Source organism: Salmo salar, chromosome 04 (genome assembly GCF_965601325.2).
Source record: "Salmo salar chromosome 04, fSalSal1, whole genome shotgun sequence".
Taxonomy (NCBI): Eukaryota; Metazoa; Chordata; class Actinopteri; order Salmoniformes; family Salmonidae; genus Salmo; species Salmo salar.
In genome coordinates this window covers 73752414-73777015 of record NC_138294.1, presented here as the reverse complement: position 1 = coordinate 73777015, position 24602 = coordinate 73752414, and the positions used below count along the sequence as shown (strand labels likewise).

The window sequence follows — 24602 nt, the reverse complement described above, 5'->3', positions numbered from 1 at the left end:
TTATTGGCTGTGGCTCTTGTTTTTCATCAAAAGCATTTACTGTATGCGCAGTGTCAGACATCCCATTGCTCACTCACTCTCCATCCATCCATCCATCCATCCATCCATCCATCCATCCATCCATCCATCCATCTCTCTCACTCTCTCTCTCTTGCTGTCTCTCTCTCTGCATTTAATTTCACTATGTATTTATAGCTAAACGGTGACAATAAAGGATTAAAAAAATATATACTGTATATATAATACATATAATAATAAATACCTCTCTCTGCAGGCGGCCTGTTCATCAGAAACACGGATCAGGAATACACAGCATTTCGCCTGGCCATCTTTCTGCACAATACCAGTCCCAACGCGTCTGAGGCCCCCTTCAACCTGGTGCCTCATGTGGACAACATCGAGACGGCCAACAGCTTTGCTGTCACCAATGCCTGTGAGTACAGACTGGCCAGATGCATTCCAATTTCATGTTTTAATGGCTATCTTTCTCATCTGACCAGTCAAGTCAAACTCTGGTTTGGATGCCAGGGTGTTGGCATAACACAATTGTGTCCATTGATAGACTGTGATTGCAGAGGGTAAAAGCGTGTGCCTTATTTCTTTCTCTGTCACACACATGTGCACATCCATGATACATACACACAGACACAGTATACAGTATGTCCCCCATGAACACTGCAACATGACAGGATACTCTCTGGCTCCCTCCCAGCTTCAACTTAGTGTATGTGTATGTAGGTGCGTGTGTGTGTGTGTGTGTGTGTGTGAAACAAACTGTGATTCTTATCTAGCAAGGCACGCTCTCCTCCTTGCATACATTAGAGCATGTACATGCATTTATGTATGTACGTCTATGCAATGTATGTGTGTGAGGTTGTTGTGGCAGGCTGTGCATGTTTCCCTTCATCACTATGGCTCAGCAGCAGGCAGCGAGGAGCAGTGTTGGCTAAGCCTGTCATTGTTTGTTTGCGGGGAGTGACTGCTGGTTGTGGTGGTGAATACCCTGCTGCTAACCTGAGGAGCCCTGTGTGAGAGAGGCTTGTCCTTTCTTGCCCCCGGTACGGCTGCAGTCTGGTACTGGACGTGACTTCATCTACTCTGCTTTAGTATACACACACATCTTTCTCCCTCACAGTCAGGCTTTTCTCCCTCACAGTCATCTCTTCTCATCATCCTCAGCTGGGTTGGCTTCCATAGTTAAGGTCAACATCTGCCCGTTCTCAGTCTATCTCTCCGCTCATGTCCTGTTGGGGGTTTGTATATAGTATAGAATTGTATAGTATAGTGACTGGCGGACTTACCATTAGGAAAAAGAAGCAATTGACTCAGGCCTCACATCATAAAGGGGCCTCATGAGCTGGGCCTAAAAAATAAATAAATATGTCGGCTTACAGCATCTGCTGGTGTTTGTCAGACCAGGAGATATCTCGAAAATCGGTTTTCTCGCAAAAACATCTGTAGAGTGGGTTTGCCCTACAAATGAATATGTTATGACCCCTCTATGGAAAGAGGAGACTCTAACAAACACAACAGTGTTTTCCGTTCTGCTCTACGGGACTCGTATGAAGTTAACCCGGTGCCTGGCCGAAAAATGAATGGAAGTGAATAGGGCATTTCCATGTCAAAGGTATACAGGTAATTCCATGGTAATAAAAAAAATCACTATATATCTCAGATATAAGACAAACACTTCAAAACATACTTTATTTTGATAAAATGTTGGACTTCCTGTTATTTCATATATGAATCTGTTATTTAATGTGTTTCTATGGGTTAATAGCATATTATGTTTCATCAACAACAACAAAAAATATCTTAGTTCTGTTTTGTCAGAAGTGTGCTCTATTCATAAAATTGACATACATCAACAACAAAACATTTCTCCTTCGATTTCCCTGCCATCCTCACTATAGACTGAAAATAATTGTCACACACTGTTGCACGATGACACTAATCTGGTGAGCGCTATTGGAGCTCCGCCCAAGCAAGGATTTCGATTGGTTTGACGTTTAGCGAGGTGAAACTGATTTACACCGGGTCTTCACCCCTATTTAGCTAGTTTTCTGCCTTGAACTTTCCCAGGCTCACCTTATTAGGGAGACCTGGTTCTCAATGAGGCTAGCTTAGTAGAAACCCAGCCCAGGGCCCTTAGACTCTAGGGGATACAATACGCATTTCCTTTGGAAAAAGACAGGTGCTGCTGATAATACTGCCATTGTCGTTGAGGCAGAGGCAGAGGACATGTATGTGTAGCCCATGTGTCTGATGCTGTCTGGTGAAAAAGAGGATGGCATGTCAGCATCAGATAGTAAGACAGAGGGGCGCTGTTTCACTCGCTCAGATGCTTTCTTTGGTGAGATGCTTTCTCTGGTGAGATGCTTTCTCTGGTGAGATAGTTTCTCCCACTTGCAGAAATGAAAGTTGGTTGGCTGGTGCACAGTGCACTGTTCGGATGCTGGAATCATTTTGGGATGAACGTGTGAAGATAATCTACTTTCTGAAGTTCTTTTTTGACAATCAGATAAAGACACCATGACTGGTTTTGTTTATGGCACATTAAATGGTAATACATTTGTACAGTTAAATTACGTCTTTAATATATAGCCCACTAAAACACTTTGTCCACGCATTTGGAGGGGCAGAGGGAGCCTCAGACTGGCCTTTGTCTGGAGCCTCCAAATCACTAAGTCTGTCGTATAGTACAGCCTCACCGGTTAGGGCCTCAATGGTTAGGGTCACACAGTCGAATGATGTCACATCGAGCATTGGTTGACGGTTGGGAAACAGTCCATTCCATTCGGTGTTAGTTGAACACAGATGCGTCACAGCCTGTGTCACATCGAGTCTCGTCACGTACTGTACTTGCGTCAAGTTGAAGGTTGTCACATTGAATTGCGTAGTATGGCATGTCACGTCGAGTGGGGTTTCAATTCACTGCATTCTCACCAGCCCCCCATGGTTCACATTATGTGCTCTAGTCTTTGTCTGCATCCCAAATGGCACCCTATTCTCAGTATTGTGCACTGGTCAAAAATAGTATGTAGGGAATAGGGTGCTATTTAGGACACATACTTTGTATTTCATTTCGATTCAATATGCTCATTCCCCCATCTCCCATTCACCATTGTATAACTGCTATCTACGGCTAGGCTATGCCCCATTCTTTATGGCTGTGTGTACTGACTTCTACGGTCCATGCTATCCGCAATGCCCATGGTTCATATTGGACGTTTGTCTATTCGGTTCCATCCATTCTCTATTGCTGGTTACTGCAGAGTCTATTTCTCTCTTCTGTCAATCCTCCATGTCTCATACCAGCATTTGATGTTCACCTACTAACTAAAGGCTATGTTCCATCCATTCTCTATTGCTGTGTGCGTAGCAGCAACATCCAATCCATGTCTCATATTTGGTGTTCTTCTACTGTAAGCTATATGGTCCGTTCTCTTTTGTTACTGTGCAGCAGCATGCACTCTCTCATCATTTCTCTCTCTTTCGCACCAATCCCCATGTCTCATATTTGGTGTGTTAGTGATTTGTTGCTCTCTGGTTCTCTGGGGTGCAGTGTTTCTCTCATCTGCGTTTGGCCCCAAGGCAGGTTCCCAGGACAGATGATTTGGCTTCTGATGATCCCTCTTGCCCTCCAGGAGTATATAAATACACCAGGCCCCCCCGCCCCACTGCTTGTCTTTTATTATCAATGGTGCGATATTAGAAAACTGATGGCTAAATTAAGCAGAGGATGAAGAGTTGTGTCTGAGACATGCGTTTGAGGAATGGGGTGTGTGGGTGTGTTTGTGTGTGTTTTTACAGTGTGTTTGTGTATGTGTGTTTATAGTGTGTGTATGCGCTTGTGCGTGTGACACTCTAATGTACTTGTCCTCTTGCTCAGTTGTGCACCGGGGCCTCCCACTCCTCTTTCTATTCTGGTTAGAGCCAGTTTGCACTGTTCTGTGAATGGAGTAGTACACAGCGTTGTACGAGATATTCCGTTTCTTGGCAATTTCTCACATGGAATAGCCTTCATTTCTCAGAACAAGAATAGACTGATGAGTTTCAGAAGAAAGTCTTTGTTTCTGGCCATTTTGAGCCTGTAATCTAACTCACAAATGCTGATGCTCCAGATACTCAACTAGTCTAAAGAAGGCCAGTTTTATTGCTTCTTAATCAGCACAACAGTTTTCAGCTGTGCTAACATAATTGCAAAAGCGTTTTCTAATGATCAATTAGTCTTTTAAAATGATAAACTTGTATTTCTGATCAATTTTATGTTATTTTAATGGACAAAAATGTGCTTTTCTTTCAAAAACAAGGACATTTCTAAGTGACCCCAAACTTTTGAACGATAGTGTATAGCTTTTTTTATGAGCATGGCCTTATTTCTGTTACAGCATACTGAATGATTCCATTCACCCAGCTCAATGTAACATCGATAGATTTAGGGTACTATACGATACTCAAATGTCCCTATACCCATCATAAGGTTGCTACAACCTAGCCTATGAATGAATGTTTACAATGTAGGTGCACAGGTCGAGAGAATCTTTAGTAATCAAGGTGACAGACAGTGACACATTTAATACTGCCTTGCACACTCTTGCCTGCATCTAGCTGATCTAGGTTGTAATCATTAGTCCAACAGTTGCAAACAAGAGTTTCTATTGGACAAATTCAAGTATGTTTATCCTCGTTTCATTCCGTTTGTGTTACGGCTGTCGTAGAGAGGCAGCGTGGTAAGTGTTCATTATCTTTATTTTACAATGAAAACACTAGAACAAAGAAAACAAACCGAATAGCCAAACAGTTCTGTCAGGTAATGAAAGACAAAACAGAAAATAACTACCCACAAAACACAGGTGGGAAAAGGCTGCCTAAGTATGATTCCTAATCAGAGACAACGATAGACAGCTGCCTCTGATTAGGAACCACTCTCGGCCCAACACAAAGAAATACAAAACATAGAATGCCCACCCCACACCCTGACCTAACAAAATGGAGAAATAAACCGTCTCTCTCAGGTCAGGGCGTGACAGTTTGCTTCCATTTAAGGAAAGTATTTCAACAGAATCGGCAGAATGGATACACCCCTGGTCACGCGCGCTCCTCCTCTCTCACCTTTTCCCTTCGCTTGTGGACTTCATTGCACCACACGTCAGCTGTCTATGACCAGGCAAAAAAAACTTTCCAAGCCAAACACTCATATCATAACCGCTATAGACAGCCTACATCATTGTCACCATATAACGTCATAGTCAATATATCTAATAGAACAAACACATCAGTAAACCTGCTAAAATCATGCAGTACAGTGTATAGTCAGCAAGCAATTTAGCAGTTACCAGCTGGCCCTGGTGGCAATTAATTAATACAACCAAAAGCTTGCCTTGACTTGGAAGAGTTCCCGTGTTGGATAGCCATAGCCAGCTAGCTAATATAGCATCCTTATCTGTTTGAGCCGGGTGTTTGAGTAGGCTAAACTAGCTAGCTAGCTAAGTAAGTGAAAGTGGAAAAAATACAATGAAATATAGCTAGCTCTCCCTCTCTTGCTTCTCCTTAATCTTTGAAGAAATGAATTTGTTAAAAAACTGTTAAACTATTGTCTTTCTCTCTATTTTAGTCAACTACTCGGCGCATTTTATGCACTGCAGTGTTAGCTAGTTGTAGCTTATGCTTTCAGTACTAGATTCATTCTCTGATCCCTCGATTGTGTGGACAAAATGTAATTTCATGCTGCAAGAGCTCTGATAGGTTGGAGGACGTCCTCCGGAAGTTGTCATAATAACTGTGTAAGTCTATGGAAGGGGATGAGAACCATGAGCCTCCTTGGTTTTGTATTGAAGTCAATGTACCGAGAGGAGAACGGAAACTAGCTGTCTTCCAGCTACACCATGGTGCTAACAGGTTGCTGTTGAGGCTACTGTATGCCTTCATTGCAAAACAGTTTTAATCAATTATTTGGTGACATGAGTATATTAAGTATAGTTGTATCTATAGTTTCACTATTTTTATGAAGTTCCCTGAGGAGGATGGTCCTCCACTTCCTCTTCTGAGGAGCCTCCACTGGATATATGTAATATAATCTCCTATATTTTTTTATTTTTATTGTACCTTTATTTAACTAGGCAAGTCAATTAAGAAAAAATTCTTATTTTCAATGACGGCCTAGGAACAGTGGGTTAACTGCCTTGTTCAGGGACAGAGCGACAGATTTGTACCTTGTCAGCTGGGGGGATTCGAACTTGCAATCTTTCGGTTACTAGTCCAATGCTCTAACCACTAGGCTACCCTGCTGCTTTTCCTTTAATCATCGTCAGTAAGAATGATTGAACAGACAGTGTCTTTGACATTTATATGACATTGTAGTGGATTGGTATTGTCACCTTTAATTTCCATTGTTACCTGATAGAGAAGTAACCAGTCAGCTGGTTTCAAAACTAGTCGCAACAACGTTATTCTAGCGGTATTTTGTGGTTGTCTACTGATAAAATGATGTTTTTTTTTAATGGTTGTAATATCACGTTTCTACAACCAGAAAACTAGTTTACAAACAGAAAATAACATTATTATGACGTCCCATGCCCAATTTTGCCCGCTAGGAACTGACATATAGCTTGAGGTAGAGCCAAACCATTTGTCCTCTTGAAGTTAAGTGTGAAAAACTCCCATCAAGAAGAGCAGAGAATTCCGACTCCCTTTCCTCTCAGCTTAATGGAAGTCAACAGGCAACCATTGATTGGTCGAGCCAAATCAGAGCGGAATTACATCAGCCAATCAATGTGGCTCCAATAGCTGAGTGGCAGGAGAGACTCTGAGATTGAACGAGAACTGACTTGCTGAGCTCTCTTTCTCTCTCCATCTCTCTCTCACACACACTCTCTCTCTTTCTCTCACTCTTTCCTCTCATCCCCCCTTTCCAGGCTGTATCACATCCGGCCGTGATTGGGAGTCCCATAGGCGCACAATTGGCCCAGCGTCATGTGGGTTTGGCCAGGGTAGGCCGTCATTGTAAATAAGAATTTGTTCTTAACTGACTTGCCTAGTTATATAAAGGTTAAATAAAATATATTTAAAAAATCCATTGTTTACATCCCTCTCTCTCTCGCTGTCTCTGCTTAGATAAAGGGTTTGAATAGGGTCCGAATGACCTTAACGCTGGTTCAAGGACAAAAGTTTCCAAAGAGAGAAATAAAGAGAGCCTGAGAGAGGGACCTATAGTAATTGTGTGGAAGATTTACTTCATCCAACAAATCCTGCCGGTGACAGTCTACAAAGCTGACAAGGGTAATTGCCATGACGATGAGAATGGATGCTGGTATGTGCACCCTTTTCACACTACTGAGCCAAGGCGAGCTGAGCCGTACTGCGTTGGCTTGGTTGGGCATCCACCATAGTTCCTGGAACCGTGCACGAAAGGACAATGGGAACAGAACATATCCAAACCAGTACCACAAAGTACAATACTGACGGAGTCAGCCCGATAGTGTGAAATGGGCAATTTTGGATTTCTCTCTCCGGCAGAGATTTCTTTCCAAAACACCAACATTGACTGTGGCTTATTGAATGAGTAGAGGATCTTGGGAGGAAGGAAGAGGGTTAGGGATTGAAGGGGTTGAGTCCACCTCTCACAAACTGCACTGCTGCCCCCCTGTCTCTCTCCTTATTGACACAGTGACACATTCATCTCTGATGACTCATTAATATTCTGCATGGCACTCTGACTCAGTCTCCTCTACACCAAGTGTATGTGTGTTATATAGTGGGTAGTCAGGTATCTACATGTCTATATTCTATAAGGGTCTACTCTGGTTTCTAAAGGTGGCTAGGAGCACATGTATGTCCATGTATCTCTGTTTTCATGTGTGTGTATGAACAGTATATGTACAGAGTGCATGTAATGCATATTACAGTAATGTAGCAATACATTTTTGTATGTTGTTTTTCGGCTATTATGCCTTTAAATGACAGATATCAAGCCTGATGTCTTCAAGGATTTCTGATGTACCTAAATGGAGGTAATTGGTTGTGTGTGTGTGTGTGTGTGTGTGTGTGTGTGTGTGTGTGTGTGTGTGTGTGTGTGCGTACATGTCTGTGTGTGTGTGTGAAGTTCTGGGAGACAGGTTAGTAGGTGTTGTTAGGAGAGAGGAAGGGATGGAGGGAATTAGGGAGGGGCAAGGGGAGAGATGAGGGGGCTTCTCCTCTAATGAGGGATTAATGTGGCCAGGCGGATGAAGGGATAAAGGGAGAGGGAAGAGGTGAAGCTGGAGGGGACTCATAAATCCTAACCATAATTCCCTTAATTAAGAAACAAATCACCTGAGAGCAGCCACACACAGAGAGAGAGAGAGAGAGAGAGAGAGAGAGAGAGAGAGAGAGAGAGAGAGAGAGAGAGAGAGAGACTCTATATCTGCTTGTAAAAGAGAGTTACATAGAGAGAAAGATACACTGTGAGGATGTGTGTGTGTGTACACGAGCTGTCATAGCACCGTTCTCCCTCTAGCGTGAGATGCACCCTTGTGTTTGTGTATGAACTTCTCAGCTGTAACTCCAGTATCGACTTGGCATTTCTCAAAGCTGAGAGGAGTAAGCGGTCAGGGAGAGAGGAGCTAGCGCCCATCTTTTGTCAGACCCAGGGCTTCCTTCCTCTTCTCATATACAGTAACTGAGGAACCAGCGTGTGTGTGTGAACGTGTCACACACACACATCCTGTTCAATAGGTGGAAAACATTTTGAAATGTTTTGAAACGGGGAGGTTATATACTATCGTATTATTTTGGCCTGCTCCCAAAACACAGCTTCCCCTTTGCCTGTGTGTGTGTCTGTGTGTGTGTGTGTGTGTGTGTGTGTGTGTGTGTGTGTGTGTGTGTGTGTGTGTGTGTGTGTGTGTGTGTGTGTGTGTGTGTGTGTGTGTGTGTGTGTGTGTGTGTGTGTGTGTTTGCGTGCGTGCGTGAAGGAAGGAAGCATAGCCATATGTATGGCATTTCCCATAGCTTATTAGGCGCTTAGGTGGAGCCAACACCATATTGCTTGCACGTATCCAGTCCTTTTAACCTTTAACACCAATGGTCTGGGACATAGGGAAGAAGATAAGAATGTTTTTGGCACCGGTTATTCCTCTCTTATCACTATGGAACCAGGGTCATGTTTAGTTGCCAGAAAACCTTTTAAAATGGAGTGAAACAGGCTTATACCTAAACTTCTAGATTTGATGTTGCAGAAAATATTGTGCCCTAATGAACATAACCTATCTTTCTCATGGCCAGCCATATTGAAAATTGTTGATGATGATGTAAAGCCTTTGAACCTGAATCCCAGACAGGCCTTGTTCACCCTTGAGTGGGACCCCAGTTCAGTTTGTCGAAAATGTTTTCAAACGAGGAGGTGCTACCTGAACACAGATTTTTGTTTTCCATTGCAAAATGTTTTTCTTCGGTGTGCCCAACTGAACGCAACCCATCTTTTTCATAATCATCCCTGTTGACGATGTAAAGCCTTTGAACCTGATTCCCAGCCAGGCCCTGTTCACCCCCAGTGGAACATTACAGTCTGCTCTTGGCCCTGATTCTGCTCTACCTGTCCTTCAGCCTGATCTAGTGCATGTGTGTATGTGCGTGTGTGTATGTGCGTGTGGGTGTGTGTGTGCGTGCGTGTGCATGCCTGTGTGTGTGTGTGTGTGTGTACTTTGGTTTTATTTGATTTGGCAGACCTGACTGATAGCAGGGCTCTCTGTTTTATGATGAATCACTCCAGTCTCAAAGCACAGTGGGTGAGGACAGGAACAGGCAGAGAGGGAGAGAGGGAAAGAGGAAGAGACAGAGTGGGAGAGGGGAAGGGGAGAAGGAGGGGGAGGCTGGAGACTAGTCAAAACACAAGGACGTCACTGGGATGGGTTGACTTTGCATTAACAGCCCCCTCACCCTTCCCCCATCCAGCCAACCCACTTCGCTCCCACGTCCAGCCAACCCTCCACTGTCCTCTGTCCTCTACCGAGCATCATCCAGATATTGAGCAGGTTTCACGGACCAGAGTAGGAGCGCTGCCCTAGCCACTACAGGATCGGAGTCCGTCCGTGTCCCCCCCGCGGGACGGTTGAGCTAACATAGGCTAATGTAATTAGCATGAGGTTGTAAGTAACAAGAACATTTCCCAGGACATAGACATATATGATATTGTCAGAAACCTTAAATTCTTGTTAATCTAACTGCACTGTCCAATTTACAGTACCTTTGACAGTGAAAGAATACCATGCTATTGTTTGAGGAGAGTGCACAGTTATGAACTTGAAAATGTATTAATAAACAAATTAGGCACATTTGGGCAGTCTTGATACAACATTTTGAACAGAAATGCAATGGTTCATTGAATCAGTCTAAAACTTTGCACATACACTGCTGCCATGTAGAGGCCAAAATCGAAATTGCGCCTAACCTGGAATAGTACATTGTGACCTTTCTCTTGCATTTCAAAGATGATGGAACAAAAACAAACATATTTTATTACCAGATCTAATGTGTTATATTATCCTACATTAATTTCACACTTCCACAAACTTCAAAGTCTTTCCTTTCAAATGGTACCAAGAATATTCATATCCTTGCTTCAGGTCCTGAGCTACAGGCATTTTAGGCGAAAATTTTTAAAAAGGGTCCGATCCTTGAAAGGATCAGTTTTTCCTTTAACATAACAACGAATAATGGATAGGGAGAAAATATCCTAGATCAGCACTTCGACACTTTATGAATACAGGCCTAAATGAAGGATCTCTTCAAATGTTCCTTACAGAAAAGGGCAAATAAAGAGACTATTTTGAAATTGAGATCTAATGATATAAATGTACACTATTTGTTCCACATCTCCAGACAACATATTGAATTGACTGCAGAGATAATTGGAGTGGATGAATTTGGGTTGTTGGAGACGGTACTATCGATGATTGGCGATGAAATACAACCAACTGACGTTTGGGTACAGCAACTATTCAGCTCTTAAATCTCTTCATGTCAAAAAGCGATGAAATGAGGCATAAACGAGGTTGTGCTCATGTGGAGTAGAGTTGTTATGATGTTGTTGACTAACGTGTTGACAGCATCATCAGTAACTCCTTTTGCTCTGTCTGCAGGGCAGATATTGACTTTGCTTCATATTGCAGTGTGCTACTATCTGTAAAGTCAGTAGTGAAGATATTTTATATTTTGGACAGCAACTATGAACTCAGTGGGGAAAGTGGTTGAAATGGCGTCATTACAACCACCTTTGTTTTTTTATGAAATTACATCATTACAATGTCATTACAACCAGCTTTGAAGAAAAGAAGAAGTGAAGTTGAGTGCTAGCTAGCCCAAAATGCCTGTGCTCATTTTGAGGGTATTGGTTTCAGTTAATGAGCCATACTCTCGTTATATGAACATGACCTATACAATTATACCATACATCTCACTGGGCAAAAACTGGTTGAATCAATGTTGTTTCCCCATCATTTCAACCCCCAAAATGAATTTGATTATGTTTAATCAACATGGAAAACTGATTGGATTTGCAAAAAGTCATCAAAGTCATCAACCATCAACACAGTGATTTTTTAAACCTTTTTATTTCATGTTGAATTCACTTTAGTTGACAACTCAATCAAATGTAAATCAAAACTATACATTGAACTGACATCTGTACCCAGTGGGATGACTCTCACATCTTTATCTCATGTTTTGTAATTTATCATTCATACATAGTCGTTGTCATAACTCATAACACACTATGACACATTGGTTTGTTTATGTTTGTTGCTATTTTTTGTTAGCCAACATCTTTTTTGATGACATCATCAAGATGTCTAAGAAAGTAGTATTTTGGTTGTTGTCTGGTCAGATTACAACCAGGTAAAGATGTCTTTCTCTGGTCTCAAAAAATATATGTACAAAAAAATCCTATTACAACCAGTGTACAACTTTGTCACAACGTCACAAACAACGTCAGGCTGACGTCATTGCAACGTGTTTTGTCTGCTGGGATCTAGCTGTGATAGTGTATTATTATGATGACGGGTTGTTCTGATAGACGGTCACAGTGGAATATGACCTCAGTGATTGAGCCATTCTTGAGTCAATTTCTATCAGCATGTTAAATGTGCAACCAGAGTGAAAAAAATTCTAGACCTCCTTTACTCCACACACAGAGACGCATACAAAGCTCTCCCTCACCCTCCATTTGTGAAATCTGACCATAACTCTATCCTCCTGATTTCTGCTTACAAGCTAAAATTAAAGCAGGAAGCACCAGTGACTACATCAATAAAAAAGTGGTCAGATGAAACAGACGCTAAGCTACAGGACTGTTTTGCTAGCACAGACTGGACTATGTTCCAGGATTCCTCCGATGGCATTGAGGAGTACACCACATCAGTCATTGGCTTCATCAATAATGCATCGATGACGTCATCCCCACAGTGACCGTACGTACATACCCCAACCAGAAGCCATGTATTACAGGCAACATCCGCACTGAGCTAAAGGGTATAGCTGCTGCTTTCAAGGAGCAGGACTCTAACCCGGAAGCTTACAAGAAATCCCGCTATGTCCTCATACGAACCATCAAACAGGCAAAGCGTCAATACAGGACTGAGATCGAATCGTACTGCAATGGCTCTGACTCTTGTCGGGTGTGGCAGGGCTTGCAAACCATTACAGACTACAAAGGGAAGCACAGCCGAGAGTTGCCCAGTGACACGAGCCTACCAGACGAGGTAAACTACTTCAATGCTTGCTTCGAGACAAATAACATTGAAACATGCATGAGAGCACCAGCTGTTCCGGAAGACTGTGTGACCACGCTCTCTGCAGTCGATGTGAGTAAGACCTTTAAACAGGTCAACATTCACAAGGCCGAAGGGCCAGACGGATTACCAGGACGTGTACTGCGAGCATGCGCTGATCAACTGGCAAGTGTCTTCACTGACATTTTCAACCTCTCCCTGTCTGAGTCTGTAATACCAACATGTTCTAAGCAGACCACCATAGTGCCTGTGCCAAAGAACACTAAGGTAACCTGCCTAAATGACTACGGACCCGTAGCACTCACGTCTGTAGCCATGCAGTGCTTTGAAAAGTTGGTCACATCAATGGTCACATGGCTCACATCAACACCATTATCCCAGAAATCCTAGACCCACTCCAATTTGCATACCGCTGCAACAGATCCACAATCTCTATTGCACTCTACACTGCCCTTTCCCACCTGGACAAAAGGAACAGGTATGTGGGAATGCTATTCATTGACTACAGCTCAGCGTTCAACACCATAGTACCCTCAAAGCTCATCAATAAGCTAAGGACCCTGGGACTAAACACCTCCCTCTGAAACTGGATCCTGGACTTCCTGACAGGCCGCCCTCAGGTGGTAAGGGTAGGTAACAACACATCTGCCATGCTGATCTTCAACACAGGGGCCCCTCAGGGGTGCGTGCTCAGTCCTCTCCTGTACTCCCTGTTCACTCATGACTGCATGGCCAGGCACGACTCCAACACCATCATTAAGTTTGCAGATGACACAACAGTAGGCCTGATCACCGACAACGACGAGACAGCCTATAGGGAGGAGGTCAGAGACCTGGCCGTGTGGTACCAGGACAACAACTTCTCCCTCAACGTGATCAAGACAAAGGAGATGATTGTGGACTACAGGAAAAAGAGGACCAAGCATACCCCCATTCTCATCGACGGGGCTGCAGTGGAGCAGGTTGAGAGCTTCAAGTTCCTTGGTGTCCACATCACCAATAAACTAACATCGTCCAAGCACACCAAGACAGTCGTGAAGAGGACACGACAAAACCTTTCCCCCTCAGGAGACTGAAAATATTTGGCATGGGTCCTCAGATCCTCAAAATGTTTTACAGCTGCACCATCGAGAGCATCCTGACTGGTTGCATCATTGCCTGGTATGGCAACTGCTCGGTCTCCGACCGCAAGGCACTACAGTGGGTAGTGTGAACGGCCCAGTACATCACTGGGGCCAAGCTTCCTGCCATCCAGGGCCTCAATACCAGGCGGTGTCAGAGGAGGGCCCTAAAAATTTTCAAAAACTCCAGCCACCCTAGTCATAGACTGTTCTCTCTGCTACCACAAGGCAAGCGGTACCGGAGTGCCAAGTCTAGGTCCAAGAGGCTTCTAAACAACTTCTACCCCCAAGCCATAAGACTCCTGAACACCTAATCAAATGTCTACCCAGACTATTTGCATTGCCCACACCCCCCTTTCCCCCTCTTTTACACCGCTGCTACTCTCTGTCGTTATCATCGATGCATAGTCACTTTAATAACTCTACCTTCATGTACATATTACCTCAACTAAACGGTGCCCCTGCACATTGACTATGCACCAGTACCCCCCTGTATATAGTCTCGCCATTGTTATTTTAATGCTGCTTTTTAATTACTTGTTACTTTTATTTCTTATTATCTGTTTTTATTTTAAACTGCATTGTTCGTTAGGCGCTCGTAAGTAACCATTTCACTGTAAGGTCTACACCTGTTGTATTCGGCGCATGTGACTAATAACATTTGATATGATTCCATCAAGGTCTTCACTAGATGAGATCATGGTATAGGCACGGGTGGGCCTGGGTGGGCGCAGGCCCACCCATTGGGGAGACAGGCCCACCCACTGGGGAGACAGTTCCACCCACTGGGGAGACAGGCCCACACAATCAGATTGAGCAAAAAATATGTACAGTACCAGTCAAAAGTTTGGACACACCTACTCATTCAATGGTTTTTCTTCATTTTTACTATTTTCTACATTGTAGAATAATAGTGAAGACATCAAAACAATGAAATAACACATATGGAATGCTGGTTGTAATGACATTGTAATGACGTTATTTCATTAAAAAAACAAAGTTGGTTGTAATGATGCCATTTCAACCACTTTCCCCACTGAATCATGTGTCAACATATATTTTATAGTTGAGATTCTTCAAAGTAGCCACGCTTTGCCTTGATGACAGCTTTGCACACTCTTGGCATTCTCTCAAACAGCTTCGTGAGGTAGTCACCTGGAATGCATTTCAATTAACAGTTGTGCCTCGTTAAAAGTTAATTTGTGGAATTTCTTTCCTTCTTATTGCGTTTGAGCCAATCAGTTGTGTTGTGACAATGTAGGGGTGGTATACAGAAGAACAGCTCAAATAAGCAAAGAGAAACGACAGTCCATCATTACTTTAACACATGAAGGTCAGTCAATGCGGAACATTCCAAGAACATTGAAGAATCTAAAATCTAATAATTTTTTTTTGTTTAACACTTTTTGGGTTACTACATCATTCCATATGTGTTATTTCATAGTTTTGATGTCTTCACTATTATTCTACAATGTAGAAAATTGAAAAAATAAAGAAAAACCCTGGAATGAGTAGGTGTGTCCAAACTTTTGACTGGTACTGTATATACAGTATATGTTTTATTTAATTGTTTTATGCTTTATTTGTCAGTGTTCCAAATGGAACATTATGTGTATTTTTACTTAAGCACAGTACGACTTGGCAAGGAGCTCACCAGAACTGAATACCGGCACCTCAAAAGTTCTTCTGCAGCTCCTTTTGAATATTAGCACAAAAGTATTGAGGAGATTCTGCACCTAAAAATATACAGTACCTGCACCCAAAATGAGTACCGACACCTATTTCAGTCCAGGTCACTGGCCTCAACATGCACCATCAGACGGAATTCAGAACAAGCAGTAGGCAGGGGGTGGGACAAGGAAAGAAATATCCGGATATTGACAATAATACTAATACTACTAATAATAATACCTTTTATTTGGTAGATGCCATTCAGGACATTCAAGGATATCTTTCATAAAATGTAGTGCTGTAAATGAAATCAATTTAATTCAGGCCTATGTAATGAATTTGAATTATGCTTGATTATTTACTGGGAAAAAACTATAAAAACTAATTGTAAAAAAATAAATAACAATCAGCTTATCAATTTCTAATTATTGGGAGGTTTCAAGCACGTGTGTTACGTTCGTTGTTGGATGGATTGGACCAAGGTGCAGCGTGGGAGGCGTACATCTTTCTTTTATTGATGACACCGAAAAAACAACAAATACAAAAACAAAATGAAACGCACAGTTCTGTAGGGCTGGAAAGCAACAGTACAAAAACAAGATCCCACAACCTAAAGGTGGAAAAAAGGCTGCCTAAGTATGATCCCCAATCAGAGACAACGATAGACAGCTGCCTCTGATTGGGAACCATACCCGGCCAACAAAGAAATAGAAAACATAGATTGCCCACCCTAGTCACACCCTGACCTAACCAAATAGAGAATAAAAGGGATCTCTAAGGTCAGGGCGTGACAACGTGTCACTTAGCATTAGCACTGATACCATGTACAGTAAACAGTAGCTATCGCTGTGTAGGCTAGAGTACACTGTGTACGTTACTCACCATTAGCTAGCTAGCTAAGACTCACTAGCCAACTTGACTCACTAGCTAGCAAAAACAAGTAAAATGGCCAAACAAAGCTCACTGTTAATTTTTTTTAAGAGACCGTCTACAGAAGAGGATGTTGAAGAATTTGCGAAGTTATTTGATATCAGTGATTTTGCCATGAATGGCCTCCTGTCTCCACTATATCATACACTGATTGCATTGATCTAATCGAGGGCCTTAAAGACAGTTTCAGTACATTCAGAAACAATGATCAGCACTATAACACTGTTTTTATTCAACATTTTCAGAAATCATGAAACACGCTTCTGTACTTCAACTCACACTCTCTCCCTTCCTCCGCTGAAACATGACCATCAGTCCAGTGAAATAAAAAAACAAGTTATTTCAGTTTCTGCTCTGATGTGCCTCGCAAGTAATAGGCTACAACAACTAACCTCTGACCAGTGTTATCATATAGCCTAGCTACAACAACTGACCTCTGACCAATGTTATCATATAGCCTAGCTACAACAACTGACCTCTGTTATCATATTGTCACGGGTGTCGTAGGGTAAAGACCAAGACGCAGCGGGAAAATATATATTCATCTTTTTATTTGGTGAAGAAGGAAAACACAAAACACGTATACAAAACAAAACGAACTTGACAGTCTTGTCAGGCACACAGCTAAACAAGCACAATCTCCCACAAATACCCATGAAAAACAAACTCCTAATTATAGGACCCTCAATCAGAGGCAACAATAACCAGCTGCCTCCAATTGAAGGTCCAACCCCAATTAACTCAACATAGAAATACAAAAGACTAGATAGAACATAGAAAAATACTAACATAGAACATAGACTAACAAACTCCGAACCACATAAACCAAACACCCCTCTGCCCTAAATACATAGCCCAAACCACATGAAACAAACACCCCCTGCCACGTCCTGACCAAACTACAATAACAAATAACCCCTATACTGGTCAGGGCGTGACACATATAGCCTAGCTACAACAACTGACCTCTGACCAGTGTTATCATATAGCCTACCTACAACAACTGACCTCTGACCAGTGTTATCATATAGCCTAGCTACAACAACTGACCTCTGACCAGTGTTATCATATAGCCTAGCTACAACAACTGACCTCTGACCAGTGTTATCATATAGCCTAGCTTGAGACTTAAGTTAAAAAATATAAGGAAATCTACGTTATTTATAATAAGTGGTAGGCCGACATAGAGAAAATCGGACCTTTCTAATTATATTTGAAAATAGGCAAATGCATGAAAGAATATTTATATCCAGTGAATAACCAATAGCCTATCATGTAATTCCATTGGAAATAGAACTTTGCCCTGTGCTTCTCCATCCATGCACTATAGTTAGGCCCTGTAAGCTATTGATCATTTCATTGATATCACACATTGTAGGCGCTCTTGATCTCCTGTGACCAGCAGAGAATTGCACTCAGCTTGCATTTTGACTAAAGTGATCTTAACTAAGAAAAGGTTGGTGACCACTGTTCTAGTCTACAGTATAAGCAATGGCGACCTATTGTGATTATTACTGTTGTATCAGGGCATATGTTCTAGTCTCATATGCTATTAATTATAGGCCTATGATTTATTATGTGTAGGTCTATGTGAGTTGCATGTTAAATGCAAGAGTCATGGATTTTTGGTCTATAATGCAAAATCACATTAGATGGTTTGTTGAGTGCGATCAATCACAGTAGGGTATAGGGTAGGCTTTAATGATAATTTTATGATGATTTGAGGGCCCAAATTTTGGCCAACCTACATTTTTGCTGGCCCTACCATCAATGGATTTCTGCCTACGCCACTGGTTGACATGCTCATTATAGGTTTAGATGTCAAACGCCTCTGCGGCCCTCTTAATGACCCTGAGTCATTCAAGGCTTGATCCCTAGCCTTTATCCCTGGAGAGGTCATATAGATGGACTTCAGTCACTCTAGATGGGCTGGAGGCTCTGCTTGATTTTACCTAGTATTTTGTATATTCATTTATATGTATCTTACATATGGGTTCATATATATATCCCTCCTCCTTCTCTATTGGACCTACATATAGTTCCAAATTGCCCAGCAATACTGTGATAACACTGTAGTCATAGTGAAGTCTGTGTCCTTAATTTACCTTTATTTAGCTAGGCAAGTCAGTTAAGAACAAATTCTTATTTTCAATGACATCCTAGGAACAGTGGGTTAATTGCATTGTTCAGGGGCAGAACGACATAATTTTTTTACCTTTTCAGCTCAGGGATTTGAACTAGCAACCTTTCGGTTACTGGCCCAACGCTCTAACCACTAGACTACCTGCCGCCCCTTATACATCTGTGTCCTTATTTTTTTAAATATATACTGCTCAAAAAATTAAAGGGAACACTTAAACAACACAATGTAACTCCAAGTCAATCACACTTCTGTGAAATCAAACTGTCCACTTAGGAAGCAACACTGATTGACAATACATTTCACATGCTGTTGTGCAAATGGAATAGACAACAGGTGGAAATTATAGGCAATAAGCAAGACACCCCCAATAAAGGAGTGGTTCTGCAGGGGGTGACCACAGACCACTTCTCAGTTCCTATGCTTCCTGGCTGATGTTTTGGTCACTTTTGAATGCTGGCGGTGCTTTCACTCTAGTGGTAGCATGAGACGGTGTCTACAACCCACACAAGTGGCTCAGGTAGTGCAGCTCATCCAGGATGGCACATCAATGCGAGCTGTGGCAAGAAGGTTTGCTGTGTCTGTCAGCGTAGTGTCCAGAGCATGGAGGCGCTACCAGGAGACAGGCCAGTACATCAGGAGACGTGGAGGAGGCCGTAGGAGGGCAACAACCCAGCAGCAGGACCGCTACCTCCGCCTTTGTGCAAGGAGGAGCAGGAGGAGCACTGCCAGAGCCCTGCAAAATGACCTCCAGCAGGCCACAAATGTGCATGTGTCTGCTCAAACGGTCAGAAACAGACTCCACAAGGGTGGTATGAGGGTCCGACGTCCACAGGTGGGGGTTGTGCTTACAGCCCAACACCGTGCAGGACGTTTGGCATTTGCCAGAGAACACCAAGATTGGCAAATTCGCCACTGGCGCCCTGTGCTCTTCACAGATGAAACCAGGTTCACACTGAGCACGTGACAGACGTGACAGAGTCTGGAGACACCGTGGAGAACGTTCTGCTGCCTGCAACATCCTCCAGCATGACCGGTTTGGCGGTGGGTCAGTCATGGTGTGGGGTGGCATTTCTTTGGGGGGCCGCACAGCCCTCCATGTGCTCACCAGCGGTAGCCTGACTGTCATTATGTACCGAGATGAGATCCTCAGACCCCTTGTGAGACCATATGCTGGTGCGGTTGGCCCTGGGTTCCTCCTAATGCAAGACAAGGCTAGACCTCATGTGGCTGGAGTGTGTCAGCAGTTCCTGCAAGATGCTATGGACTGGCCTGCCCGTTCTCCAGACCTGAATCCAATTGAGCACATCTGTGACATCATGTCTCGCTCCATCCACCAACGCCACGTTGCACCACAGACTGTCCAGGAGTTGGCGGATGCTTTAGTCCAGGTCTGGGAGGAGATCCCTCAGGAGACCATCCGCCACCTCATCGGGAGCATGCCCAGGCGTTGTAGGGAGGTCATACAGGCACGTGGAGGCCACACACACTACTGAGCCTCATTTTGACTTGTTTTAAGGACATTACATCAAAGTTGGATCAGCCTGTAGTGTGGTTTTCCACTTTAATTTTGAGTGTGACTCCAAATCCAGACCTCCATGGGTTGATAAATTGGATTTCCATTGATGATTTTTGTGTGATTTTGTTGTCAGCACATTCAACTATGTAAAGAAAAAAGTATTTAATAAGATTATTTATTTCATTCAGATCTAGGATGTGTTGTTTAAGTGTTCCCTTTATTTTTTTGAGCAGTGTATATATTTTTTTACCTTTATTTAACTAGGCAAGTCAGTTAAGAACAAATTCTTATTTACAATGACGGCTTTATTATTTATACATCACATCATGCGTATCACTCACTATCCACCATAATATATGTCACTTTGCAGACAATTTGACGCATTTATCCAAAGCGACATAGAATACAATGCATACTTTTTGAGTTACCCTCCCTAGTCTGAATCATTGGACAACATTCAACCATGACTGACTGTACAACTCACCAATAAATAGACATATGATACAGTATAATACAATACAGTCTCCATAAAGTACACTACAATATAGTCTCCATACACTACACTACAATATAGTCTCCATACAGTACACTACAATATAGTATCCAAACAGTACACGACCATACAGTCTCCATACAGTACACTACAATACAGTCTCCATACAGTACACTACAATACAGTATCCAAACAGTACACAACCATATAGTCTCCATACAGTACACTACAATACAGTCTCCATACAGTACACTACAATACAGTCTCCATACAGTACACTACAATACAGTCTCCATACAGTACATGCTACTCCCTTGAAATGGGATGACATGCCACCTCAGCAATTCTATCTCTATCCTACCCTTCAACTGAGCCCTGGCCATAATGAGAGAGTGAGAGAAAGAGAGAGAGAGAGAGAGAGAGAGAGGGAGAGAGAGCGTGACCTCCCGCCGCCTGTCTGAGTTGACGTCCTGACCCTTAGCTCCTCCTGCCTGGCTTGTAACAATGACAGATTATTATTGGAGTCCATTTACTGGCCATCAGCCTCTCACCTCCCACACCCCTCACACCATACCAGGACCAGAGAGAGAGAGAGTGTGTATCCGTATCCGAATATGTGCGTGTGTGTGTGTATCCTTATCCTTGTATGCATGTGTGCATATCCATATTTGTGTGTGAGTGTGTTAGCAGCTGACGTGATGAGATGCCTCAGGAGGTGAGGGTGGATGATGTGGGTGTTAGCAGCTGACATGTGATGAGGCGCCTCAGGAGGTGAGGGTGGATGATGTGGGTGTTAGCAGCTGACATGTGATGAGGCGCCTCAAGAGGTGAGGGTGGATGATGTGGGTGTTAGCAGCTGACATGTGATGAGATGCCTCAGGAGGTGAGGGTGGATGATGTGGGTGTTAGCAGCTGACGTGATGAGATGCCTCAGGAGGTGAGGGTGGATGATGTGGGTGTTAGCAGCTGACATGTGATGAGGCGCCTCAGGAGGTGAGGGTGGATGATGTGGGTGTTAGCAGCTGACATGTGATGAGATGCCTCAGGAGGTGAGGGTGGATGATGTGGATGTTAGCAGCTGACATGTGATGAGATGCCTCAGGAGGTGAGGGTGGATGATGTGGGTGTTAGCAGCTGACACGTGATGAGATGCCTCAGGAGGTGAGGGTGGATGATGTGGGTGTTAGCAGCTGACACGTGATGAGATGCCTCAGGAGGTGAGGGTGGATGATGTGGGTGTTAGCAGCTGACACGTGATGAGATGCCTCAGGAGGTGAGGGTGGATGATGTGGGTGTTAGCAGCTGACATGTGATGAGGTGCCTCAGGAGGTGAGGGTGGATGATGTGGGTGTTAGCAGCTGACATGTGATGAGGTGCCTCAGGAGGTGAGGGTGGATGATGTGGGTGTTAGCAGCTGACATGTGATGAGATGCCTCAGGAGGTGAGGGTGGATGATGTGGGTGTTAGCAGCTGACATGTGATGAGGTGCCTCAGGAGGTGAGGGTGGATGATGTGGGTGTTAGCAACTAACGTGATGAGATGCCTCAGGAGGTGAGGGTGGATGATGTAAAGACCTCAGCCGTTCACCGGTTACACCAAAATCTGCTGTGGCATGGACTAATGGCCCTATACAAAAGCAAAGAAATGATGGTGGAGATGACGGTTATGGTTGTGATGATGGTGATGATAATGGTGATAGGGTGATGATGTGATGATAGTGATGGTGATGATAATGGTGATGATGATGATGACGGTGATGATAGTGATGGTGATGATGATGATGATAGTGGTGATGGTGGTGATGCTGATGATGGTGATGCTAGTGATGATGATGATAGCGATGGGGATGATGATGATGATAATGGTGATGTGATGATGATAGTGATGGTGATGATGATGATAATGGTGATGGGGTGATGATGGTGATGATAGGGATGGTGATGATGATAGTGATGGTGATGATGATGGTGATGGTGGTGGTGATGATGGTGATGGTGGTGATGGTGATAGTGATGATGATAATGATGATGATGATGATAATGGTGATGGGTGATGATGGTGATGGTGATGATGATAGTGGTGATGGTGGTGATACTGATGATGATGATGATAGCGATGGGGATGATGATGATGATAATGATGATGATGATGATGATGAAGTGATGGTGATGATGAAGTGATGATGATGATGGTGATGGTGATGATAGTGATGATGATGATGATAGTGATGATGATGATGATAATGCAACGTAAGCTTAACTTTCTGAACTTTCGGGTTGTGTAGTCCACTTGTGTAGCTAGCAGGACTGACTTTGTGTTAGCTAGCCAACGTTTAATTACTTCTGCGTTATGAAAGGAACTAGACACGGACACGAATGATCCACTGGTAGTTTGCTGTAACCAAGTATTGGTGCTAACCGTGTGTTATTGGATGCTAGCATGCTAGTTAGCTACGGCGTCATAGAACACGGTGCACTGGGTGGGTTTCACGGAAGAATACTGTACCAAGTTATCTAGCTGAATAAACTAAGTTTGAGCCTATTCCTGGAAACATTGAACCACTGTAGTTTACATCAATTATAATTTCTAAGTGGAAGTTGGAATAGTTATATTTGAGTGTTTCAGCGAATGGTTAGTGAGGGAGGCCCTGCTCTCTCGCTTTCCCAGTTGTTTAGTTAATTTTAATTCCAATCTCCTTTGCATTAGCGTAGCCTCTCCTGTAGCCTGTCAACTATGTGTCTGTCTATCCCTGTTCTCTCCTCTCTGCACAGGCCACACAAACGCTTCACACCGCATGGCCGCTGCCACTCTAACCTGGTGGTCCCAGCGCACACGACCCACGTGGAGTTCCAGGTCTCCGGCAGCCTCTGGAACTGCCGGTCTGCGGCCAACAAGGCAGAGTTCATCTCAGCCTATGTTACCCTCCAGTCCCTCGACTTCTTGGCGCTGACGGAAACATGGATTACCACAGAAAACACTGCTACTCCTACTGCTCTCTCCTCATCTGACCACGTGTTCTCGCATACCCCGAGAGCATCTGGTCAGCGGGGTGGTGGCACTGGAATCCTCATCTCTCCCAAGTGGACATTCTCTCTTTCTCCCCTGACCCATCTGTCTATCTCCTCCTTTGAATTCCATGCTGTCACAGTCACTAGCCCATTCAGGCTTAACATCCTTATCATTTATCGGCCTCCAGGTTCCCTTGGAGAGTTCATCAATGAGCTTGACGCCTTGATAAGTTCCTTTCCTGAGGACGGCTCACCCCTAACAATTCTGGGTGACTTTAACCTCCCTATGTCTACCTTTGACTCATGTCCCTCTGCCTCCTTCTTTCCACTCCTCTCCTCTTTTGGCCTCACCCTCTCACCGTTCCCCCCTACTCACAAGGCAGGCAATACGCTTGACCTCATCTTTACTAGATGCTGTTCTTCTACCAATCTCACTGCAACTCCCCTCCAAGTCTCTGACCACTACCTTGTATCCTTTTCCCTCTCACTCTCCTCCAACACTACTCACTCTGCCCCTACTCAGATGGTATTGTGTCGTCGCAACCTTCGCTCTCTCTCTCTCCTGCTACTCTCTCCTCTTCCATCCTATCATCTCTTCCCTCTGCTCAATCCTTCTCCAACCAATCTCCTGATTCTGCCTCCTCAACCCTCCTCTCCTCCCTTTCTGCATCCTTTGACTCTCTATGTCCCCTATCCTCCCGGCCGGCTCGGTCCTCCCCTCCTGCTCCGTGGCTTGACGACTCATTGCGAGCTCACAGAACAGGGCTCCGGGCAGCCGAGCAGAACTGGAGGAAAACTAGCCTCCCTGCGGTACTGGCATCTTTTCACTCCCTCCTCTCCACATTTTCTTCCTCTGTTTCTGCTGCTAAAGCCACTTTCTACCACTCTAAATTCCAAGCATCTGCCTCTAACCCTAGGAAGCTCTTTGCCACCTTCTCCTCCCTCCTGAACCCTCC

The 24602-nt window shown here is 43.7% G+C and overlaps 1 protein-coding gene across 5 annotated transcripts in view; it reads left to right on the top strand.

The window, feature by feature from the left end:
* Window positions 1–24602, top strand: part of LOC106603719 (glutamate receptor 4) — a 205718-nt gene that overhangs the window by 1395 nt on the left and 179721 nt on the right. For all 5 annotated transcript variants that reach the window (XM_014197748.3, XM_014197742.3, XM_045717277.2 and 2 more), the window contains exon 2: window positions 275–433. In XM_014197748.3, the coding sequence (XP_014053223.1) occupies window positions 275–433 (159 nt within the window). The remainder of the gene's footprint in view (window positions 1–274; window positions 434–24602) is intronic.